Source organism: Danio rerio, chromosome 14, assembly GCF_052040795.2.
Source record: "Danio rerio strain M-AB ecotype USA chromosome 14, GRCz13ab, whole genome shotgun sequence".
In the NCBI taxonomy this organism is placed as follows: domain Eukaryota; kingdom Metazoa; phylum Chordata; class Actinopteri; order Cypriniformes; family Danionidae; genus Danio; species Danio rerio.
This window is the reverse complement of record NC_141034.1, coordinates 165,001-190,000: the sequence shown is the minus strand read 5'-3', so window position 1 is coordinate 190,000 and position 25,000 is coordinate 165,001. Positions and strand designations below refer to the sequence as shown.

The 25,000-nt window shown below is 45.4% G+C and overlaps 4 protein-coding genes across 13 annotated transcripts in view; 1 reads left to right on the top strand and 3 right to left on the bottom strand.

The window, feature by feature from the left end:
• otop1 (otopetrin 1) overlaps positions 1-2,879 on the bottom strand; it is a 9,957-nt gene extending 7,078 nt beyond the window's left edge. For 2 of the 4 annotated variants that reach the window (XR_015506626.1, XM_087280160.1), the window contains exon 1: positions 2,257-2,879. Coding sequence is in view for 1 of the 4 variants with exons in the window: in NM_198803.1 (NP_942098.1) it covers positions 1,992-2,376 (385 nt within the window). In the remaining 3 variants the exon portion in view is untranslated. 4 annotated transcript variants of the gene reach the window in all.
• Positions 2,880-10,434: 7,555 nt separating this feature from the next.
• On the bottom strand, positions 10,435-14,152 carry tmem128 (transmembrane protein 128). Its single transcript, NM_001029973.1, is given in 4 exon segments — positions 10,435-11,361; positions 11,523-11,684; positions 13,583-13,724; positions 14,086-14,152. Coding segments are annotated over 4 exon segments (459 nt in total). The 5' UTR covers positions 14,141-14,152; the 3' UTR covers positions 10,435-11,261.
• A 4,392-nt stretch (positions 14,153-18,544) lies between these two features.
• lyar (Ly1 antibody reactive homolog (mouse)) lies at positions 18,545-23,575 on the bottom strand. 6 transcript variants are annotated; one of them, XM_087280296.1, is made up of 10 exons: positions 23,149-23,553; positions 22,710-22,802; positions 21,657-21,779; positions 21,169-21,283; positions 20,681-20,788; positions 20,516-20,599; positions 20,021-20,267; positions 19,884-19,943; positions 19,059-19,147; positions 18,546-18,950 (listed from the first exon to the last, which is right to left on the bottom strand). In XM_087280296.1, exons 2-10 carry the CDS (start codon positions 22,790-22,792, stop codon positions 18,813-18,815), a joined length of 1,047 nt encoding a protein of 348 aa, XP_087136422.1. In that variant the 5' UTR covers positions 22,793-22,802; positions 23,149-23,553; the 3' UTR covers positions 18,546-18,812.
• Positions 23,185-25,000, top strand: part of zbtb49 (zinc finger and BTB domain containing 49) — a 7,312-nt gene continuing 5,496 nt past the window's right edge. Inside the window, exons 1-3 of one of the 2 annotated variants that reach the window (NM_001441594.1) lie at positions 23,185-23,333; positions 24,311-24,462; positions 24,547-24,709. In NM_001441594.1, the coding sequence (NP_001428523.1) occupies positions 24,311-24,462; positions 24,547-24,709 (315 nt within the window). In that variant the 5' untranslated portion in view covers positions 23,185-23,333. Of the gene's footprint in view, positions 23,334-23,929; positions 23,964-24,310; positions 24,463-24,546; positions 24,710-25,000 lie in introns of those variants that run through there. The other variant, NM_001082999.2, reaches the window with a different exon arrangement.

Genomic DNA, 25,000 nt, shown 5'->3' with positions numbered 1-25,000 from the left:
TTCTCATTCAGAACACACACACACACACACACACACACCGACAGCAGCAGCACTGCAGGAATGACACTGTAAATGTGTGTTCATGAACAGTCTCCATGTTTGAGGATGTGCAGTTCTTCTGTGTGTATCAGCGGTGCTGAACTGCATTCTGGGCTACATTTAATCAGAGGCTTTATGTTTCAGTGATCTGCTCTGAAGCGTTTCTCGTTTCTCATTGACAGCTCAGGGTTTACACACAGTGTGTGCACATTTGTGCAGTGTGTAGCCCATCATGGAGTCTGTGTGTTCTCTTGTGTAATTGTGTGATCATTTATTTTCATTCAGTTTTTTATTAATTTGACTAATAGTATTGTGATCTAATAACAGTAATCTTCAAGTGCTGATCTGGGTCATGTACAGTGCAGTGTGTGCAGTCCTGTTTCCTCTGTTAGTAGAGATGTGATGTGAGAGACGGGCTTTGTTTACCACATGTGTGGATCAACCTGCATTTGCATTGTAAACATTAAATATAAGTTTAAAGGGTATTACTTTTCATTTTATATATGCAATATTCCTAAAATCATTCAGCATAAATCCACAGATTCTTCACAAAATTCTCAGCAGTAAATGTGGGCAGATTCAGTCCGGCTCAAGAGAAGCCCAGTCTGAGAGTCAGCTGACATTCGGCTCGGGATCATCACCGGTTTGCAGGTTTACCGCGGTTTGGGAAAGTCCTGTTTTTAAAACTGTAAAATGTTCTGTTGTACTGTGCTGTTACTGTGTACTGTATATGTACCGTGTTTATGTGTGTTTTAAATGTGTTGTAAAGAAATCTGTTCATGAAGACAGCAGAAGCCTCTGATTTATATGAATGACTCAGCCTGACATGTTCACTTCTGCGAAACATTGTAAATGTGTCCGAAAATAAAACAGATTGTTGTTGTTTTCTACTCAGACATTTCAGAAGAGCTGATCTGAGAGCAGTCATCACAACACCGTGATAAGGTTATCAGAAATGTATACTGACCCTGCCTAGTCACGGTCGTCATTTTCTCTGCTTTTAAATAAATACAACACAAAATGCGCTTCATTTACCAAAAACAGTTTACAAAAAACTGCAGAAAATGTAGATTAGCTGTGATTGTGAATGTGTGAATGCTGAAACTGAGTGAAAGCAGCAGAAGATACAGCGCTGAGCATATACGAGTTCCCCTCACACATCTCTCTATTAAATCCACATGTTCAACAGGAAGCTCTGCAGTATTATATGTGTGCAGATACAGCAGATGAGTCAGTGCTGAAGCCAAATCTGGAGCTGATCTAACTCAATAACTCACAATAACCCTCCAAACACTAGCACAGACACATTTATATGTCCGAGAAAAACATTAAATACTGATTTATCAAAGAGCAAAAATCAAGAGGAGAAAGAAAATGAAGAATTGAGCTGAATTTGTGTAGTCTGTCATTTACTTTTGCAAAAGTTTGCTCTAATTTATTTGTATTGTCTTTACATTTTTAAACATGTTCTGTGACTAAAATATTACTGCAATAAATAAATCTGTTTTGTTTAAATGCACTAAAATACACTGATTATATTCACTGAGAAACGGAGGAAATATTCACTGTCAGAATGGGCTGAACTCAATGACACACTCACAAATGAAGGTCCAAACTCTGTCACGGGTGGTGCCTTTTCAAATGGTGCACTTAGTACCACACTGGTGGACATTTGTACCTTTAAGTCCTCTTCTGTACCTTTAAGTTCCTGTGAGGCACACATTTAAACACTTTAGGAGTGAATATGTGCGTTTGCAGGAGCTGTTCGGGTCAAAAGTGGACATTATCTAAAGGTGCCGCTCCAGTGACAGATCCTGTACTTTATTTCTGAGTGTGTGCTGAGCACTGTATATGCAGTTTCCCCCGTATAGACTCGTGTTTGGCTGACTGGTGAACAGATGTGGCTTCAGCGCTGCTCTAATGACCGGTAAAACGGCTCTCCGGTCGGTCACCTCGGATCCAGCTGGCGCCCGCGTGCGCGTCTCTCTCCGGCACCGGGCTGCGCTCGCGCTCCCTCCGGATCATGTAGCAGAGCATCCAGACGAGCTGCACCAGCATCAGCACCGTGATGAAGCTCAGCAGGTGCTCCTCCTTCACCGGGCCGCTCTGCGCCGCCAGCGCCAGCATCACCGACACCCCGAGCAGCAGCAGGTTGGTGCCGTACTGCGCGCTCAGCAGCTCCGCGTTCTTCTGCGGGTACTTCTTGGTCAGACTCACCTTCAGCCTGGAGAAAAGTTTGTTTTCCGCGTCCGAGGAGGACGACGAGGAGGCGCTGGAGGCCGCCGCGGGGTTGTACTTGTTCAGCCACATGCTGTCGGTGCCGCCGTGCTCCACCATGCTCGATCGCTGTCGGTAAACCGCCGGTGGACTGAGCTCATGCTCCGAGCGCGTCCGTCGCCGCGTTACACCTTCAGGACCCGTTAGTTTCCGTGAGTTCCTGCGGCGGAGAGTCCTGAGCCCGTGCGCTCCTCACCGCGTCTCCGCGCGCTCTGGCCGGCCGCGCATTACTGCCGGAGAGGTGCAGCTCCAGTGCGCTTTTGCTCCGGCCTCAGGAGAAGCTTTTAGGCTCTCGGGTTTCACCGGTCAAAGGCGCATTGTGGCCGCCCAGCTCTTTGTGCGCTGGAATAATGCGCGGCGCTGCGGTCACCGGCGAGCCTGCGTGCGGGAATCAGGACGGATTGCGAACGCGCCTGAAATCGGACACGATCTCTCCTTGTCCTTGTCCGGGCACTTAAAGAGAACTGCGCGACGGCAAACCACCGAATTTGACGGTGTGCTCGATTACAGAGAGACCCGCAATTAGATGAAACCGATCCGGGCCGCAGATCCGCAACAAAAGAGCTTCTATGAGCACAACCGAGGAGGATCAGCCTGCGCACAACCCGCCGATCAAAGGTGGACGAGCCGCTTCCGGTCATCGATTAGCGCTGATGAAGAGGACAGAGAGCAGATGCGATCAGCTCTAATCATCATCATCATCATCATCATCATCATCATTATTCAGTGTTAATGTCATCAAGCAGGAGACGCAACTGACCACAACATGTGTGTGTGTGTGTGTGTGTGTGTGTGTGTGTGTGTGTGTGTGTGTGTGTGTGTGTGTGTGTGTGTGTGCACATCTGAAAGCGGAATAAACAGAGTTTAGATGTTCACTTTGTCAGGATCTGCAGTCTCAGTTTTCTGCTGTATGAATATTTTCAGTCTGAGAGTTTAAACAAGCTCGATTAAATCTCCTGTAGATGTGCAGATTGAGCTCTCACACTGATCAGGAGAGGAGTTATTTTATAAAAGTGAATAAACCTGATGTAAGTTGGCTCTGTTGGACTGATTTATTGATTGATTTATTGATTTAATAATTGATTGATTATCTATGCACAGTTCATTGTTTCATTTTCAAACTTTTCATCAGTTTTTTCACTAAAGACAGCGACGCTTGACAATAACAGCACATGAATGATGATGTGTTAATGTGTGAACTGAACATGACTTTATTATGAGTTAATGATGAGTAAAGTGTGCACTAATCAGCAAATAACTTTACCAACACCATGAGTCCATGTGTGAGTGACGGCGACCTTAATTACTTGTCAGTACATGAATGTTTGTTAATAAATATATTAATTCCCACATTAGTTTAATGTAAGCATCATGAACTCATGACATGTTCATGTATATCTGTCCTGACTGTACTTGGAGAGGCACATCCTCATCATTAACCCATGCCTATAACTGCTGAGGATACAGTGATGTGCCCCTGCAGTAAAGTCATGATACATCAACAGCTCATGAGTTCATGTTGGTTACATTTAGCTTAAACTTAAATGTTGATTAATACATTATTGACATGTACTGACAGAGTCGCCGTCACTCACACATGGACTCATGGTGTTGGTAAAGTTATTTGCTGATTAGTGCACGCTTTACTCATCATTAACTCATAATAAAGTCATGTTCAGTTCACACATTAACCTGTCATCCAACATTCATGTTAATGTTAAGGGTTACCGATATTTTCAACAATGTTGACAACCTGTAACCACCGACTTCCATAGTAGGAGAAACAAACACTATTAATGGAGACAGCCTTCAACATTCCTCAAAACATCTCCTTTAGTTGTCAACAGAAGAAAGACAGTGTGAAACCAGTAAAGGTGGACATCAAAGTAACGGATTACTCACTTTAAAATCAACTAAACACTTTATACAGCCGTTACTGATCTAACATAAGAGCAGATGTGTGTGTGTGTGTGTGTGTGTGTGTGTGTGTGTGTGTGTTTGTGTGTGTGTGTGTGTGTGTGTGTGTGTGTGTGTGTATGTGTGTGTGTGTGTGTGTATGTGTGTGTGTGTGTGTGTGTGTGTGTGTGTGTATGTGTGTGTGTGTGTGTGTATGTATGTGTGTGCAAACTTTATTCAATATTATAATGATTTCGGACTCAGGACATTCACTCATTTTCCTTCAGCTTAGTCTCTTAATCAGGGTGTCTCCACAGTGGAATGAACCACCAACTATTCCAGCATATGTTTTACTCAGCAGATGCCCTTCCAGCTGCAACCCAGTACTGGGAAACACCCACACACACACATTCATACACACACACTCATACACTTTGGCCAGTGTAGTTGATCAGTTCCCCTATAGCGCATGTGTTTGGACTGTGGGGGAAACCGGAGCACCCGGAGGAAACCCACACCAACACGGGGAGAACATCCAAACTCCACACAGAAACACCAACTGACCCAGCCCAGACTCAAACCAGAGACCTTCTTGCTGTGAGGTGATCATGCTACCCACTGTGCCACAGTGATGCCCCGACTCATAACATGTTATTGAATGTTGCCAAAACTACACCTGCACAACACAAGACTCCAGGGTGAGTGACGTTCAGATGTGTGTGTGTGTGTGTGTTGCTCTTCTAGGAACTTCAGCTCTGTTCCAGGATCAGCAGGACTGATGTAAAGATAAATAAGAAGAATAAAGTATCAAGATAAATCAGTATTGAGGAGCAGCTCCACCCGCCGGGAGGATCTCAATGTCCATCAGGGGACGTGCTTGCATTGAGGCTTCCACACGACACACGACACACACACACACACACACACACACACACACACACACACACACACACACACACACACACACACACACACAGATCAGAGTTTCTCAGCCACTGGTGGCTTTTCTAATGCCTGACCTTGATTTAGACACAGGTGTGTGTGTGTGTGTGTGTGTGTGTGTGTGTGTGTTTGGGGAGCAGCATGGTGGCTCAGTGGTTAACACTATGACCTCACAGCAAGAAGGTCTCTGGTTTGAGTCCCGGCTGGGTCAGTTGGTGTTTCTGTGTGGAGTTTGCATGTTCTCCCCGTGTTGGCGTGGGTTTCCTCCGGGTGCTCCGGTTTCCCCCACAGTCCAAACACATGCGCTATAGGGGAACTGATCAACTACACTGGCCGTAGTGTATGAGTGTGTGTGTGTGTGTGTGTGTGTGTATGGATGGGTGTTTCCCAGTGATGGGGCAGCTGGAAGGGCATCAACTGCTTAAAAACATATGCTGGAATGGTTGGCGGTTCATTCCGCTGTGGCGACCCACTGATGAATAAAGGAATAAGCTTTAAGAGAATGAGAATGGAAACCCTCCGCTCGACTCATGAACACACACTGGTTGTTGTCGTTGTGTTTGTCTGGTGTGTTGTTGATTCTGAATCGTGCTAATCAATAACTGTTCAGCAGTCAGTGTCAGCAGATTGAGCGGGTCCTCCTGCTGCTGTGTGTGGAGATATCTGAGCTAAACCCCTGTGTGAGCTGCTGTAATGTAGTAATGCTCACTGCTAAACCCACAGACACAGACCAGCAGGACAATACAGGAATTACTGAGCACAAAACACCTGACACACCTGAGACTTACAGAACAGCGAGAGCTGAACACACTCAGCCGCATGCGCACACACGAATATAAGTGCTGATATGTGAAGGACGTGTTCTGTGTGTGTGCTGGAATATTCTACATTTCGGCCTCTGTCAGCTGCAGTGTGTGACTGAAGACTCTCAGCATTATTATCATGGATAATCTGCAGATGTGTTGTGACTCTGTTGTTGAATGTGTTACAGGATGTCCTTCTTTCGAGTAACGTCTCATGTTGTTTTCCTGCAGGGAATATTCTGCGCTGTTATCAGGAGACGTGCAACACTGACGGCTTCTTCAGTTTCTGCTTTATTCAGGACACAAACTATAGTGTTGGAGATCGAATGAAGCGTTCACACTGTACACAAAGCAAATCACCTGCAGATCAGTTACAGAGCGTGAGAATGAATGCTGCAGCCGGCATTACACAATATTCCTCAGTTGAGTGAGTGTGTGTGTGTGTGTGTGTGTGTGTGTGTGTGGATTATTGGACAGTGTGTGAATGGTGTTTGTTTCCATCTGTGTTCACTATAGTGGGATAATCCTCTGTTGTTCAGCATCAGGGTTGTGAAGTGCGTCTCTATGACTCTGTTAGATTATAAGTGTCTAAACCCTTTTAATAGCTGTTATTATTTCTTTTCCATTTTAATGGCTGTTGTTAAAGTTCTTGATATAAAAATACACAGCTTGATCCCAAACAATTAGCACATTGGACACCCATTGAAAAGATAGATGAAGTCACATGTACTTAATCATGGTTATTCTGCGAGAGACACCGTATGAGGACTCTGCAGTTACAGCACAGAGACAGCACCGCTGAGAGTCCCGCTGACCTGCTGCTGCATCAGACACTGTAAATCCTGCTGGTCTTTCATTTTTAAGCTGAATCAAATGAACCTCAAGAGTCCCCTGAACTGATATTAAGTTAAACCGACATAACACAGCTGGCATAACTTATACAATTGAGTTAGAGCATGATTAACTTGACTTAATGAGTTACGAGGATCTATCAACATGCCGTCAGCACATATTCATTCATTCATTCACTGATTTTCCTTCAGCTTAGTCTCGTTATTCATCAGGGGTCGCCACAGTAGAATGAACCGCCAACTATTCCAGCATATGTTTTACACAGCGGATGCCCTGCCAGCTGCAACCCAGTACTTGGAAACACCCAAACACACTCATTCTCACACACACTCAATGGCCAGTGTAGTTGATCAGTTCCCCTATAGCGCATGTGTTTGGACTGTGGGGGAAACCGGAGCACCCGGAGGAAACCCACGCCAACACGGGGAGAACATGCAAACTCCACACAGAAACACCAACTGACCCAGCCGAGACTCAAACCAGAGACCTTCTTGCTGTGAGAACACAGTGATAACCCCCGCGCCACCCTGATTGTGAAACAAATAAGCGACTGCAGTGGAGGTAAACAGCATCATTTCCTCCTCAACACACCTGAGGATCTCCACAATGCGGATGTGGAGTGTGTTCTTGTTCTCCGTGTCGAGCAGCGTCTCAGGTTTACTGCGGTGTTTTGTGCACAATATTTCCTGTATAGCGATCTCAGCTGAACGTTCAGTTCAGTCCCGGGGCTGATATCTGAGAGCAGTCTGTCATCTAAAGGCCACGGCGCAGGCATCTGTAAGACTGTCGTCTTCCCATCTTATGAATGTTGTCAGAATTCAGCGTCCGCCATCAGTGTGTATTGCAGTAGAGCTTCCTCATGCTGTCATGAGCTCTCAGTGAGATTACTGTACTGTAATGTGTTATTATCAGTGTGTCCTGCGGGTCTGATTAACAATCTGTTCCACATCAAGCTGCTGAGTGTTTCAAGAACACAGAAACTAGACACCAAACACTAAACACACATGTCTGTGCATTAGCAAACACACACACACAATGCAAACGCAAACTTCTGATATCCAGATGCTCTGTCTGATGAATCGTTGGTCTGCGTTAATCAGCGTAGCGGGATTCAGAAGAGCCCTCGTCACCTGAGAAACACTGAGTGTGTGTGTCGTGTGTGTGTGTGTGTGTGTGGTATGAAAGCATCAACAAGTGCATCCCCTGACAGACATTGAGATCCACACACACACACACACACACACACACACACAGAGACACACACACACACACACACACACACACACACAGAGCGGCGGGTGGAGCTGCTCCTCAATACTGATTTATCTTGATACTTTATTCTTCTTATTTATCTTTACATCAGTCATGCTGATCCTGGAACAGAGCTGAAGTTCCTAGAAGAGCAACACACACACACACACACACACACACACACACAATCCAATGGGGGATATTCTGTTAAAATATTTGTGTCTCATAATAATAATGATGATAACAGTACAGATCTATACTGTAGGGACGGTGTGTTTTGTGTGTTTTGTGTGTTTTGTTCTAAAATGTTTATGCATCTCATCTGGGTCAAAATGCAACCCAACACGCTTTATAAGAGGTTGATGACAGGAACAGACACACTGCAGGTTATTTGATGGCTGTTTATGGGAAATATATGCCAAATACTGCACCTGTAGCTCTAAATAAGAGGCGATGTACATCCAGTGCACAATACAGCCCGTATGAGAACCACCAGCTGGATGTGCATTATGCTGATTATTACACAGGCCAACTGTTAGACGCAAACTCCTTTATTAGCTTATTAATTAAAAGTAAAGCTTGCATAAAGAAGAACAGCTGAACACAGCTTACACTAACCTACTAATCTTATTATAGGTACAAACACCGTGGAGTGACAGATTTATGAATATCAGGGTATATTCACTGATGGTCAAGCTAGTTGGTAGTTCCCGCATGAGTTTGTGTTAATCAGTTGTTATCTAAGAATAACAGAGCTTGGAATGTCCTTATTGACCAATCAGAGTCAAGTATTCACAGAGCTGTGTAATAATAGCAGATACTGAGCTGATATGCTGATAATGTTAACTGACAGAGCTCTGCTGCCGCTACAGATACAGACGTACACATTGGGAAATTAACCTCAGGAATGATTCAGGGTGATTTTACTAATGAAACTAGTGCTGGGCAAAACTATACAGTCACATCTTATGTTGTTGAATTAAGGTAGACTGCATTCTCATCAGATTATCAGTGGACTGTTATTGGGTTAGTGGAAGGTAAAATACTTGCAAAGTTTCTTCTAGTCAGTTAAATGTCTGTTCAGCAGCAGATATGAAGCAGACAGTCGACTAATACTCTAATGGACCATCAAAATACAGAGTTAATAAACATACCATGATTAATCACCTCCAAAATAAACGTTAGCATTGACTGACGTGTGTGTGTGTGTGTGTGTGTGTGTGTGAGTGTGTGTGTGTGTGTGTGTGTGTGTGTGTGAGAGTGTGTGAGTGTGTGTGTGTGTGTGTGTGTGTGTGTGTGTGTAATAGGCATGTGCCGGTATAAGATTCTGACCATATGATAACCTTGAATAAATATCAGCTTCACAGTATTGAGATGACTGCTGTAAAATAGCTTCTTTCTAAATGTCTGGGTCAAAAACAAAACCTTTTTCCCTATTGAACACAGTATATTTTCTTTTGAGAACATTTCTAATATTTTGGAGCCGTGAACATGTCAGGCGGAATCATTCATATAAATCACTGGCTTCTGCTCTCGCTTTAAAAACACAGCTCTCTTTACAATTTAAACGGCATGTTTGAGATGTGTTCTGCAGGAGATACTGCTGTCCCACAAACAAACAAACCAAAATAATCCATAAATAAAAAATCATTCACATATCTTAGGAAGAGTTTAGCTGAACATTCTGGCAGTTTTAAAACCTTGACTTTTCCAAACCGCTGTGTTTCATGAAAACAGTCATCATCAACCCATGCCTAGTGTGTATTGTGGGTTTTTATTATGCACGTATAAGTTACTCATATTTAGATATAAAAATATATATGATTCATATTTTATATAAATGTAAATATGTGCTACAAAATTGTGTTGTATAGTTGTTTCTATGTACATCTCTGTAATATAACACACACACACACACACACACACACAATAAAAACTCTAAATCTCTTTAAACTAAATCAATTTTTAGGCTTCAGATGCTCTGATTAGAGCTGATTGACAGTGAAGAGATGAAGGTTTGCACATTCTCTGAAAAGTGACTATTTCCAGCAATACATCAAGTCTGTGTGTCTGAGGAGATCTGCTCCTGAACTACCTGAGAACAGTCATCATGGATTATTTTAACACACACACACACACACACACACACAGACACAGACACAGACACACAGACACACACACACACACACACAGACACACAGACACACACACAGACACACACAGACACAGACACACACACACACAGACATACACACACAGACACACACATATCTGAAGAGGTTTTATTTGCTCAACCTTTACCCAGCTCGAACCCCTCACTGACCCGCAGATAACCCAAGCACAGCGAGAGCGTCTGAACACACACACACACTCATCACATACTCAAGCTCTTTAATGTGATTGGCTGATGGTGATTTACAGGTGACTTTACACACATTAGAGTCTAGCAGAGAGGAATGAGGCAGATCCTGCAGAGACGGACAGCATCCAGGAGGATCTGCACTTCTAGAAGACTCTTATAAACACGGACTGACACAACGGTCTACAGGACCTGAAAGAAAACAGCCGCTGTACTCTTAACCAATGCTTAAAGGCACAGCTGATCTCAGAACTCTGCATTACTCTGACTTCACTCGCTCCAGACCTGTATGAGCTTCTGTTCAACACCGACGGAGAACAATAACACACTCCGCGGCTGACCACAGCATCTGAGTCTCCTACTGTGGAAGTCAATGGCTACAGCTTTCCAACATTCTTCAAAATATCTTCATTAGTGTTCCACAGAGAAACTCATAAAGGTCTGAAAACACTGAAAGACCATCATCTACAGGTGTACTGAGACTCTGATGAACGCTTCACTGCAGGAAACCTTGAACCTTTCAGTGTGTGTGTGTGTGTGTGTGTGTGTGTGTGTGCGTGCGCTGATCCGAGAGTCAGAGTGTGTGTTTTCATCCATCTCTCATTGATCTCCAGAGCGAATCCCCAGAACTGGACTGAAGCGGTGCACAGAGGTCAGAGGTCACAGGGAGGTCAGACAGAGGTCAAGCAGAGGTCACTCACGGTCCACTGACACGCGGATGTGCTGCAGCTGCTCAGAACAGGTGTGTTCACCATTGACACACACATATAATAAAGCTTCTGTCCAGGTGTGTGTGTGAGTGTGTGTGTGTGTGTGTGTGTTTGTGCTGCTGAAGGAGTGTTTCAGCCCAGCAGTGAAATCAGCATCACCAGACCCATAAACTGAGTGAAGAGAATCAGCGGAGTGAAGAAGGACCACACGGGCCACAGCGCGATGTTCAGACTGAAACACACACACACACACACACACACACACACACACACACACACACACTTTAGATTCTTCAAAATATTTTCTTTTGTGTTCAACAGAAGAAACTCAAACGGTGAATAAATGATGACAGGGTGTGTGTGTGTGTGTGTGTGTGTGTGTGTGTGTGAGACCTGCAGGACGCAGCGATGAACGCAGCAGTGGTGAGCGCAGGAACAGCAGGATACTCCTGATCGTAGTGTCGGATGCCGCGAAACCACTCCAGATACACAATACAGAAGAGCGCCAGAGACACACACACCGCCAACAGCAGCACAGACACGCCCAACCACCAGCTGAAACACACACACACACACACACACACACATTTAAACCAACCTGTATACATGTTAATTTAAACCACTGTAGTAGAGCTCATCTAAGTCATACACACATCATTATACAACTTTGTGCCCCAGTAAAGCACATAAACCTGCACACACACACACAGGATGTGACATCACCCTCTGCATAAACAGATGATGTGTAATAAAGTGCATTTCTGCTCCTTCACTCAGACAAATGACAGTGAGAGCTGAGATACATGACTCCATTGCTGAAGGTGCGTCTTACTGTACACAATTACACTCCGCAGTGTGTGTGTGTGAGTGTGTGTGTACACAAATACACAGCAAATCTCACAATAAACACAATAAATGAACAGAAGACACAGTTAAACACACATCTCGCCTCTCCTGAGGGCTGTTTAATCTGTATATCCTGCATTTTGCGAGCTGATGCGCATGTGGGCCGACGCCTCATCAAGTCACACATAGAACACGATCTGCAGCTGCGTCTACTGTTTACAAAATAAAAGTACATGCAAATGCTGAGGGCGTGGCCTGAGCACAACACATCGGCCTGTATCGTGTTGTGATTGGCCTGATTTTCGCTGAGGGTACACACCTGTGTAATTTACACGAGAACAGGAAACAGCGCTGGCTCACGGTATGGCATGTGCATACACTGAACTCCTCTTGTTCCACTGTGCACAGGTACGGCCAGACCTTCTGTCAGGTGAGGCGTGTGCTGAGCTGCACTGAGGAACATTCCTGCGCTGATCTGCCTTTGTTGTGTGTGTGAGAATGCAGAGTGCTTTTGTTTGTGTGTGCTGGTGTGTGTGTGTGTAACTGGAGCTCTGTAATCCAGCAGGAGGACAGGTGTGTGTGTGTGTGTGTGTGTGTGTGAGCTCAGGAGTGTTTCAGGTGTTTAGCGCAGTGAGCTGCAGAGCTCGGTTAGTCTCTGGATGACTGTAATGCTCTGCTGCTCCAGCATCCTCTATCAATAAGCTTCAGTCAGTGAAGATGCAGCCGCCAGAGTCGGATCAGCTCCAGCAGACATGTCCTCATCCCCCAGTGTTCTCCTGCTGACACCGGCCGCTGTTCAGTCCAGTATTGATCGTCTTACCTATAAAGCTGTGAATAACCCAGCTCCTGTTCATCTGACCCAGCTTCTGTCTCGCTACAACCCAACCCTTCAGAAGCTTCAGAAGAGCAGAGTCCACTAAAGGAGGTCAGGCCTTCTCATTTATGGCTTCCTGATAACACTCAGACACTCTCTCTCAGCTGAACACTAGAGTAAAGACACATCTCTATAGTAACACACACTGCAGCACATACGCTATGATGCATGAGTGTGCTCCACACAGGTGAGAGGGCTGACAGACCACCTGTAGCACACACTCCTCCTGTCCTCATGCAGCAGACACTGTGTTAGAAACACTCCACTGCTTTACATGTGTGTGTGTGCTTCATGTTCACGTTGATCTTTAATATGTGTGTGTGTGTGTGTGTGTGTGTGTGTGTGTGTGTGTGTGTGTGTGTGCGTGAATGAGTGTGTATGGATGTTTCCCAGTACTGGGTTGCAGCTGGAAGGGCATTTGCTGTGTAAAACATATTCTGGAATAGTTGGCGGTTCATTCCGCTGTGGTGACCTCTGATTAATAAAGAGACTAAGCCAAAGGAAATGATTGAATGAACTGATGACAGCTGTTAGTGACTAGTTAATTGGTTAGAGTTATTAATAACGAATAAGCTTAACTAATAATAATAATAATAATAATAAAAATAATAATAATAATAATGATAATAATAATAATAGCCCTCACTCTGCAGAGATGGACTGTAGTGTACCGGTGTAATCTGCATCATTAGTGAAGCGCTACACAAACACACTCGAGCTGAGCTGAGCTGACCTGTGAATGTCGCCGTGGTTCAGCAGCACAGAGATGAAGTCCACATAGTAGGTGACGGCGGCGGCGGACACGATCCAGAACACTGAGTGACGGTTGATCCGAGCCGACGTCTTCACTTCCTCAGCCGCATCAGCACCAGAGCCTGCACAACAACAACAACAACAACAACAACAACTCGTAACACAAGCATGACAACACAACAACATCATCACAACAATACTAACACAACATGAAAACAACAACAACATAACACATGACGTCACTGACACATCTCGACATCAACACATCAACATGAGAACACAGACAACAGCACATCAGCACAAACACAGCTCCAGCTCAGCATTACAACACTAACACAACCTGACAACAACTTAGGCACAACACAGAATAACACAATACTTTAACGACAAACGTCCACATAACACATCACGACATTAGTTAAAGAACAGCGCTGCTGTGTGTGTGTGTGTGTGTGTGTGTGTGTGTGTGTGTGTGTGTCTCACTCTGCTCTCTCTCCTCTTCTTGTTCGTTTGTTTTGAATCGCCGCCGCAGGTTCATCACCTCACTGAAGTCCGCCATGGCGCTCGGCTGATGACGTCACTCTCCAGCGACGGAGGCTCGGGAGATTCAAGTGAGTCGCCGGGTCCGAACCGAGTCGGATTCGTTTCACCGATTACCGACCCGAATCTGCGAACTTGCGTCAGGGAGCACGGCGGTTTAATGTCACATTAAGAGCTCGTCGTGCCAGTAGAGTAGAGCTGTTAAAGCTGACACCTGATCTGCTCTGGCGTTATAGAGAGAGGCTGCAGTCTGACTGGGCGCACATTCAGTTCATAATCTCTGCTTATAGTTATCATATGTGTGTGTGTGTGTGTGTGTGCTGTTTATGATGACACAAACCAACTCATAAACACTAACCCTAACCCATACTGTAATAAAACACCGCTGATTCATGCTGTGGTGATTCTACAGTTGCTATGGTAACACAATAACTGTTGTCGCATAAACAAATGAGGCAGCCCTGTAGTTTTCTGCAGCTCTAGTTTATACTTTATTACAGCTACAGTCATATAAAACTACAGTTAACACCTCAGCATGCCGGAGAGTTCATTAACAAAGGCTTAAAGAAAATACTCTAATATACTCTTTACTATAGTATCGACCAAAAAGACTGCAGTATTTTCTAATTTAATGTGGCATTTTTATAAAGAAATAAACAACGAACACTGCTGAGTGCACTGCTGAGGGTAAACATGCTTCCTAGAGGTACACACTAAACTAATGTCTATTTCAATAACCATCAGCACAACAGCAGACCCTGTTACTGTCCCCCACAGGATTGCCTGCAGAGCTGTGTGTGTGTGTGTGTGTGTGTGTGTGTGTGTGTGTGTGTGTGTGTGTGTGTGGGCATTTCTGCAGGTTCAGCAGGTCCGGGATCAGCTGAGCGTCACCTGTGAGCGGGTTCAGGAGGGCAGCTGTTCAGACAGCAGCACAGGTGAGCACAGGTGTGGAATACTGTATCCTGCCAACAGCCGCTCGCTAAATACACCACAGATAGAGTTTCCTGCCAGCTGGAGCACGATGTGGAGCACAACTGATCCACACACACACACACACACACACACACACACACACACACACACACACTGGAGAAACTGCAGACTCTACAGGTCTTGCAGCACCTGGGAAATACACTGCTCCTGCTGAACTCACATCATTTCAGATTTCAGCCTCTTCGGCTCGCGGTCAGTGTGTAGATGTGTGTATTTCAGCAGTAGGAGATATCTGTACACCAAAACAGCCCTTCAGCTGCACTTACACCACACACTCTGATCACACACATCAGGAAACTGTGGTGGACGTTCTGCTGCTTCAGGACCTGGAGGACTGATCATGATCATGAACCCTGCAGGAGAACATCCACCTGTGTCTGAGAGACCCGCGCTGAAGGTCACCTGCGTTCTGCAGCAGAACAGTGACCCGAACACACCAGCAGGTGCACTTCTGAACAACAAAATGAAGACTTTGCAGTGGCCTAGTCAAAGTCCTGACCTGAACCCGATTGAGATGCTGTGGCATGAGCTTAATGCTGGGTTCATGCAGGAAAAGCCTCTAATAATGTGTCAGAGTGACCGTAGTTCTGAGAGAGGAGTGATCTGAACGCCTGCACGGCCCTGAACAGACTCACTGTGAGTTACGGTGGATGCTGGACGGCAGATGCTGAATCAGGGTTAGTTTCCCATTTTGTTTTCACTCCCTAATAAAACCTTGCATGACGTGTTTACTTGTGTTATCTGTGACTAATATTTACATTAGTTTGATCATCTGACACACTGAAGAGGGACAAACATGCAAAGAAAAAAGAATGAATAAAGGGACAAACACACACACACACACACAGACACACACACACACACACACACACACACACATTGAAGTCTTCAGTATAGTGATCGTCTGAGTTTGGTTTGTTAATAGTTTGAGCTGTTTCTGAGTAAGAGAAGCACTGAGGTGATGATTATCTCCGTCTGCTCCCACATCTGAGTCTGGAAAGCGTGGAAATATCCTGACACCCAGAAGATGAAACCCAGCGGATATTTGGAAAACCCGAACCGATTTACCAGTATCAGATTCTCATAGGAACACAGCGAGGCCTTCCAATACTCCAGATCACGTCATATTATTGATGCAGATCTGGAGCGATTGGTTTACCTCTTATCTGCATGGCAGCACAGAACCGGGATTGTGTGTGTGCGTCCGTGACTTCAGGAGAGTATCAGGTTCTGAGCCCAGCGCACAAAAGACCTTTACGCTTCATAATGCAGCTCTTTCAGCACATCTGAACGTCAAACTTCCGTCAGTCTGTGTGTGTGTGTGTGTGTGTGTGTGTGATTCTCAGAAAAGCTGAGCACATTTGATTCTCACCCAAACAGACAATACAGCAGACCAGCGTCTCGTGAGGCTGTGGCAGAACTGGGTTTGTGCTCCTGTTTCCAAGAATCCTTCAGGACAGCGAGGTGGAGAACAATAGTGTTCTGTGCGAGTTTATCGCAGACGTATACCTTACATACTGCACACTGCGCTGCTTTTGCTGACTCCGGCCATGTGCTTCTAGAGCATGTCTCAACATTTCCCTCAATCCCTGCGGGAGAAAGTAAAGTGGTCATCCAGCTGATGATCAGACAGGGCTGTCCATGTGTGTGTCAATATAGCAGATCAATCAATATAGTTGTCATGTTACCATAGCAACTGTAGAATCACCACAGCAGATTAACTTTACCACAGTATGGATCAAGAACACTGCAGTATTGATTATAGATTGTTTCAGTATGTTTCAATGTGGCGCTTCTGGTCAGCAGTAATGTCTGTGTGTGTGTGTGTGTGTGTCTGTGTGTGTGTGTGTGTGTGTGTGTGAGCAGGACAGCGCTGCAGTTTTAAATGACAGCAGTAAAACCAGCCCGAGTCCTGCTTAAAGTCCAGCTTAAGGCGAGTTAAACCCGTCCGGCGATACGGTTTCAGCTGAGCGCGGGATTAAGAGTCTCCGAGCGCCGCTAACAGGAGCTCATTCTCTGCTGGAGCCTCTGCGCGGCCCGGGGCCAAATGAACCCTGGCCCTCGGAGGAACCGGAGCCCGACACAACAGCCCGATTCAGCTCATGCGCGCGCACCAGCGCCACCCGCGATGCGCGTCCCTGAGGACACTAGCTGCGCGTGCGCGACCCAGACCTCGCGCACTGCCCCATGTGCAGTAGTGCACTTCATATACAGCACATTTGCAGTTTACTGAGGTGAAATGAACATCACAACACTCACTACTTGAGGTGAGAGCAAACATTCAGAACTTAAACATGATGAATGACCTGCAGATGGGTGTACGCGCTCAGAACATGCAGACATAAAGGTGAGGCTTACAGTCATGTGCTGACACTTAAATCCACATTAAAATCAAGATTTACTTACGATCTTAATATGAACCATTAACAATCTGTGCAAGTTAACACACTGTACGGATGATATTCAATAAGAATCTTACCGTCTACTTCCGCTCTGGAACAACGCTTTTCTGATGATGTCAGATTGATGGGCTGAGCCACGCCTCTCCAACCGTTAGTTTGCTGATGGAAGGCGGAGCCCAAAAGTAAAACCCCGCCCCTACTCAATATTCCGGTTCACTTAGAAATACGTCATCATATTGAAATAAATGTCTGTGCAGCCTCCAGTTAACGCCATTCTGTGTTATAAATAGTGCCTTCACTGAACAATCTTTGAAGAACAAGTCCACTTTAAATAGCTAAATGAAGGGGGAGGGGCTGCAGATGAAGGGGAGGAGCAATAGGGCTCTTTTGTTTGTTTATGTTATTTATTTTGGATGATGCAGGAAAGATGAGCTGATAGAGGTGATTACGCCGCCTCCTGATGGGTTAGTTTGTTTATTTGCTTGTTAGTTTGGTGATTTGCTGTCATTCAGGGTCCAACTACTGACAGAATTGTGATTTATGGGGAATTATTGCTTTAAAATGGACACATAAAAGGGTGTTTTTGCATATTTTCCTTCTATTGTTAGAAAATTAAACCGTCCCGCAGCTCAAAGCTGACTATAGCGCATTATTAAAGGATCTGTGCTGCGCTTATGTAACAGTGGACCCTCATCTGACCGACTGAAGCAGGATTTAACACTGGAGCTGCAGACGGATGTATATAATCAATATATCCACCTCTCACGCAACACATGAGCTCAGTCATACTTCTGATGCATCGTAAATCCCACATCATGTTTACATATTCATGAAGGTCAGCCTCATCTGGTCTGACTGTACAGCCTGTGGGCTCATCCACTCTCTGGAATAACTCCATAACCAGCAGAGCTCACAAAACTACTGACGGAGCTCAGCCAGACCCACACGTTTCATCACAGACAGCAGTAAAAGCCATTCTGCAACACATTTACTGCATCACCACTGAGCTCATCTGCAGACGTTTATTAAAAACTAAATGACAGAATCTAAACATATAAAGTTGAGGATGAACAGCTTTGGTCTATCTGCAGTTAATCCATTATACAATCACTGGCTGACCCGCTCTTAAAATGACAATAATGTCAGAAATAACACAACAGAAATGACAGATGTCGAGTGTGTGGAGCGCCAGGCAGAACTGAACTGAACTGAACACACACACACACACACACACACACACACACACACGTCTGCTCAGTATGATGTTTATTATCATCATTTGAGCAGTCTCACTCTGTCCTTCAAGATCTTAAACTTGGGGTTGGTGTTGATCTTCCTGTTGAACAGAGACAGCAGCTCCTCTTCTGACCTGTAGTTTCTGTCTCCACTGAAGGAATAATAAGCAGCTAAAACCTGGAGAAGCAGCAAACACCGTCCAGAAGAGTCAGAACACAGACATGTGAAGGTCAAAGATCACAGTGAACACAGCCGACCGACCACTGACGCGGGAGTTCAGCTCACCTTCTTGCGCAGTTTTTTGACAGCGAGTCCTTCTTCAGGAGCGTCTCTCAGAACCGCCTTTATCGTGCCTTTCCAATTAAACTTCCCTGCTGCAGACGGAGAAACAGGATTAGGAGATCTGAGTCTGATGCTGCAGTGTTTACAGTCATTATACCACAGTCTGAGTCTGATGCTGCAGTGTTTACAGTCATTATACCACAGTCTGAGTCTGATGCTGCAGTGTTTACAGTCATTATACCACAGTCTGAGTCTGATGCTGCAGTGTTTACAGTCATTATACCACAGTCTGAGTCTGATTCTGCAGTGTTTACAGTCATTATAGCACAGTCTGAGTCTGATGCTGCAGTGTTTACAGTCATTATAGCACAGTCTGAGTCTGATGCTGCAGTGTTTACAGTCATTATACCACAGTCTGAGTCTGATGCTGCAGTGTTTACAGTCATTATACCACAGTCTGAGTCTGATGCTGCAGTGTTTACAGTCATTATAGCACAGTCTGAGTCTGATGCTGCAGTGTTTACAGTCATTATAGCACAGTCTGAGTCTGATGCTGCAGTGTTTACAGTCATTATACCACAGTCTGAGTCTGATGCTGCAGTGTTTACAGTCATTATACCACAGTCTGAGTCTGATGCTGCAGTGTTTACAGTCATTATACCACAGTCTGAGTCTGATGCTGCAGTGTTTACAGTCATTATACCACAGTCTGAGTCTGATGCTGCAGTGTTTACAGTCATTATAGCACACTCTGAGTCTGATGCTGCAGTGTTTACAGTCATTATAGCACAGTCTGAGTCTGATGCTGCAGTGTTGTGTGAGACAGACCTGTAGAGTTTGGTTCAGTCTCTTGGTTGTCTGGCTCCTCCCCCTCCTCATTCAGGCTCTCTGATAGGTCAGAAGAGAGGAAACAGATGAGCATCATTCTATTAGAGACAGAAACAATACTCGGTCATGATCCTCACCGTCAGGCTCTTCCTGCTTGCTCTTCTTCTGTCTCTTGTTGTTCTTTCCGTCTGTGTTCTGTTCGTTCTGTTCTCTCTTCCTCTTCTGTTTCTGTGTGTGTTTCTCATGTCCGTTCTGCTCCTCTGAAGTCTTCCTGTTCTTCTTCTTCTTCTTCTTCCGCTGGTCCTCCTCCTCCTCAGTGCCGTTCTTCAGGTCTGTTCGGCTCTCGCAGTTTTCTGTCGTCTCTCGACTCGCTGGTTTCCCATTCTGAATCACAACAAACCCCAGAGTCACTTTACAGCAGTGATGTAGAGCAGATGTGCAGGTGTGTGTGTGTGTGTCTCAGCAAGTGTGTGATGGTGTGTATTAGGACAGGTGTGTGTCTCAGCAAGTGTATGTCTCAGTGAGTGTGTGTTAGTGTGTAACAGAACAGGTGTGTTTCAGTGAGTGTGTGTTAGTGTGTAACAGAACAGGTGTGTTTCAGTGAGTGTGTGTTGTGTATCTGGAACTCTTACGCTGTCGGCCGCCGTGGACAGAATCTCCCAGACCTGCTTCAGTAAATGTGGACTGTGGATCTTCAGGCAGTTCCTCATCCAGTTCTGCTCACAAACACACCAGAGGCAGCGTTTAGAACACACACACTCTCATACAAACACACACAGTCAGACACACACACTCACCTCAAACTTGGCTTTCTTGCGGGGCACGTTCTCATACACACTGAGGCGGCGCAGGACCTGCTGCAGCTCTGACCCCACATCCGGCCGGCTGACGGCCTCCTGAACCCTCTGAAGGAGAACACGGAGAAACATGAGACCACACACACACACACACACACACACACACACACACACACACACACACACACACACACACACACACACACACACACACTATATTAAGGGTGCTCTTCTGCTTCATACACTGGTGTCTGGTTTCCTCTTGATCTGTCTTATGTAAGAGTGGACACTCTGTGTGTGTGTGTGTGTGTGTGTGTGTGTGTGTGTGTGTGTGTGTTCGTAACTGGAGATCAGCATTATTCAGCATGTGTGCTCCACTGACCCGTCCCGCCGCCGCCTTTACATACACATACAGCACAGTGCAGCGCTGCAGGGTTTAATCCTGCTGTTCAACCACTGCGCACACACACACACACACACACACACACCTCTATCCACTGCTGCTGCTTCAGGTCTCCTTTATTGGCTCTGGCCTGGAAGTCTCGCCCTCCATATTTCTGATCTTCACTGATGCAGCGGTTGTGGCTCTTATAGTCATCGCCTCTGTCAACACACACACACAAACACACACACACACACACATCAGTGTCACACACATGAGACACACACACACACATATCAGTGTCACACACATCAGACACACACACACACACAGACACATCAGTGTCACACACATGAGACACACACACACACAGACACATCAGTGTCACACACATCATACACACACAAACACATCAGTGTCAAACACACACACACACACACACACACATCAGACACACACACACACACACACACACATCAGTGTCACTCACACACACACACATCAGTGTCACACACATCAGACACACACACACACACACACACACACACACACACACACAGACACATCAGTGTCACACACATCAGACACACACACCTGAAGTCTGCGCCGCAGTCGATGCAGGACAGAACATGACAGGAGCGACACTTCAGCAGGTGCTTCTCCACCTGAGCCTTCTTCAGGGACTCTCCACAGCCGTCACAGGTGAAGAAGACCATCCTGGAGGAAGAGGAGGAGGAGGAAGAGCAGATCAGCTGGAGAGGTGTGTAATATCCAGCAGCAGCAGCAGCACACTGAGCTTTACTGTGTTCATTAATGTCTAATACCGCAGCCTCAGCGCTGATCATCACTACATCTATAACGCTTTCCTAGAGTCCGCATGAAGCTCTGATCATTAGCCGTGTTGCTATAGAAACAGAATATTAAACGAGTAAACAGTCGGCATGATTGGCTGCAGTAAAGTAGGTGTGTCATTCAGACGGATGGGGAGGGGTTTGTGGAGAGTTATTACAGGCTAATAGACTCCTCCCCAATTCTATACCTGCCAGCTGAAGGGGCGTGGTTAAGTATGTTAGCCCCGCCCATTGCCTCAATATCACGTAATCTGATCATTTAACTGAAAACTAAGAGGAAGTGCATTTGCAGATTTCAATTAAAGATTAAAAAAATAAATAAATCAAACTATTTATTTTGCTCAGCACTAAACTGCCAATGTGAGCTAACCACATCAGAGAGAAGAGTTATGATTACTTGAGGACTTTAACAAACATACAAAACACACAGAGACACACACACACCCGGATACAGTCACACAGAGACACACACACACCCGGATACAGTCACACAGAGAAACACAGACCCAGATTCAGTCACACAGAGACACACACAGACCTGGATTCAGTCACACAGACCCGGATTCAGTCACACACACCCGGATACAGTCACACAGAGAAACACAGACCCGGATTCAGTCACACAGAGACACACACAGACCTGGATTCAGTCACACAGACCCGGATTCAGTCACACAGACCCGGATTCAGTCACACAGAGACACACACAGACCTGGATTCAGTCACACAGAGACACACACAGACCTGGATTCAGTCACACAGACCCGGATTCAGTCACACAGAGACACACACAGACCCGGATTCAGTCCTGTAAGAGAGTACAGTCCTCCACAGCTCAGCTTCTGAACATCTCCCATATCTATCTGTTCCCTCGTTCATACAGCGACACCTGCTGGTGGAAGTATTGTGACTGTGAGGAATCCCTGTAGTTTCTCGGTGTGTGTGTGTGTGTGTGTGTGTGTGTGTGATGGCGCAGGGAGTGCAGTGGTGATGCTGTTATAGTTAACTCTGCTCATTTACTGTGTGCTTAATTTACAACCACAGGACATTTGTAGAATTAATAGGAACAATATGAGTTAACTGACTCCAGCTGTCCTGTTTAAACACACTCACATATATATATATATATATAGTTAGTATAAATAAGCAGGGTCATATGTGTGTGTGTGTGTGTGTGTGTACAGTGAACGCTCTCTCTGTGTGTATGAGCTGTGGAGTTGCTGAAATCACGTGACCTCAAACGTTTGATTCGCGCTCTGAACTGATTCGACACCGAAGATTCGTGAAGGATTCGGATCTCCGTGAAGTGATTCAGAAGCAGAGACAGCTTCAGTTCTGCTGTTCTTCCAGTCTGATCCCTTCAGCCGTAAAGCCCGAGAGCTCTCCGAGACTGCGGCAGCTGCTGGAGTCAGTGAAGGCGGTAACTGCGGTGTTTACCTTAATAATCCCGGCTGATGACGAAGATGAGGATGATTTCTGGTTCTCCTTCACACTAATAATGACCCAGATTAGCTGGTTCTGCTGACTGACTCTTCGGTTCCGACTGACTCTCCGCGGCTCACGGTGAAAACACGCGATTAAAACACGCGCGGCTCCTCTCTCACACACGCGTGCGGTCCTGCTGTGTTTTCCTTCCGGCCGGAAACAGGAAGCAGCACACGTTCCACATTACGAGTTTAACACAAACATTTAAATCTCTGAATAAACGAGGCCACAGCGCCAATCAGTTACACTAAAGTTAAACCCACTCTATCAACATTCACTCGACACAAAGTTTAAAGATTAATCTTCAGTGTTTTTCTTATCTGATTTTGCTTTTTTTATTTGTTTGCTGTTTGTTTTATATTATTGTTTTATTGTAATGATTACAAAACTGATAATAATAATTATATAACAAAATAATAATTACATAAGTTTGTTTGATTTTTATTTATTTTTATCAATAATAGCAAATATTGAAACAAAAATTAAAATGATGATGAAAAAAATAAGACTTTTATTGTGAAAAGCGGAAGTGAAGGGCACCGCAGAGTGTCCGTCTGAATGGAAGGTGAGATGAGCGAAATCTTACTGTATTATGATTTAATAAACACACACACACACACACGCGCGCGAGCTGCTGGCTGTAGTATTATAATAACTGTGTATTATAAAAGTTCGCGGATGTGAAGGCTTTTATCTCTGTTATAATCGCTCATAAACTCTGACAGAACTGCAGGAGGAAGAGCACGACAACAACAGTGTGTGTGTGTGTGTGTGTGTGTGTGTGTGTGTGTGTGTGTGTGTGTGTGATCAGCAGCACAGAACATCTTCATCTGTGTAGTGGAGATCAAAGATTGCCTCTCACCAACCCAACTCTCTCTCTCTGTGTGTGTGTGTGTGTGTGTGTGTGTGTAGATGGACAGTGTGAGTGTGCACAGTGTGTATGTGCTGCAGCAGCTGCAGGAGCAGCGTATCCAGGGTCTGCTGTGTGACTGTATGCTGGTGGTGAAGGGAGTGTGTTTCAAAGCGCACAAGAACGTGCTGGCGGCCTTCAGCTCATACTTCAGGTCTGTGTGTGTGTGTGTGTGTCTGTCTGACTGCAGGTATATATCTGACCGTGTGTGTGTGTGTGTGTGTGTGTGTGTGTGTAGGTCTCTGTTCCAGAACTCTCCTGCGCAGAAGAGTGATGTGTTCCACCTGTCCATCCAGGATGTGAGCGGCATCGGGCAGCTGCTGGACTACATGTACACCTCACACCTGGAGCTCAACCAGGAGAACGTACACACACTGCTGGAGATCGGCCAGAGCCTGCAGGTACACTTGTACACACACACACACACACACACACACACACACACTCTTCTAAGAAATTGGTCTGCCTCGACCCAAATTCACAGCTGTGTTTGTTAATGAAGAGCTGGATCATCAGTGAGAGGAGCTCCTCAGGTGTAGTGGTTGAGTGACGCCTGGAGAGCGGTCTGGCTGCAGACCTGCTGCAGTGCATTCTGAGCTGCATTCAATGCATTTTAATGGGCTCCCCTAACCCCACCCCTCACAGTGACGTCACTAGCTGCATTTGAGTGCTCTGTGTCTGACATGGCTGAG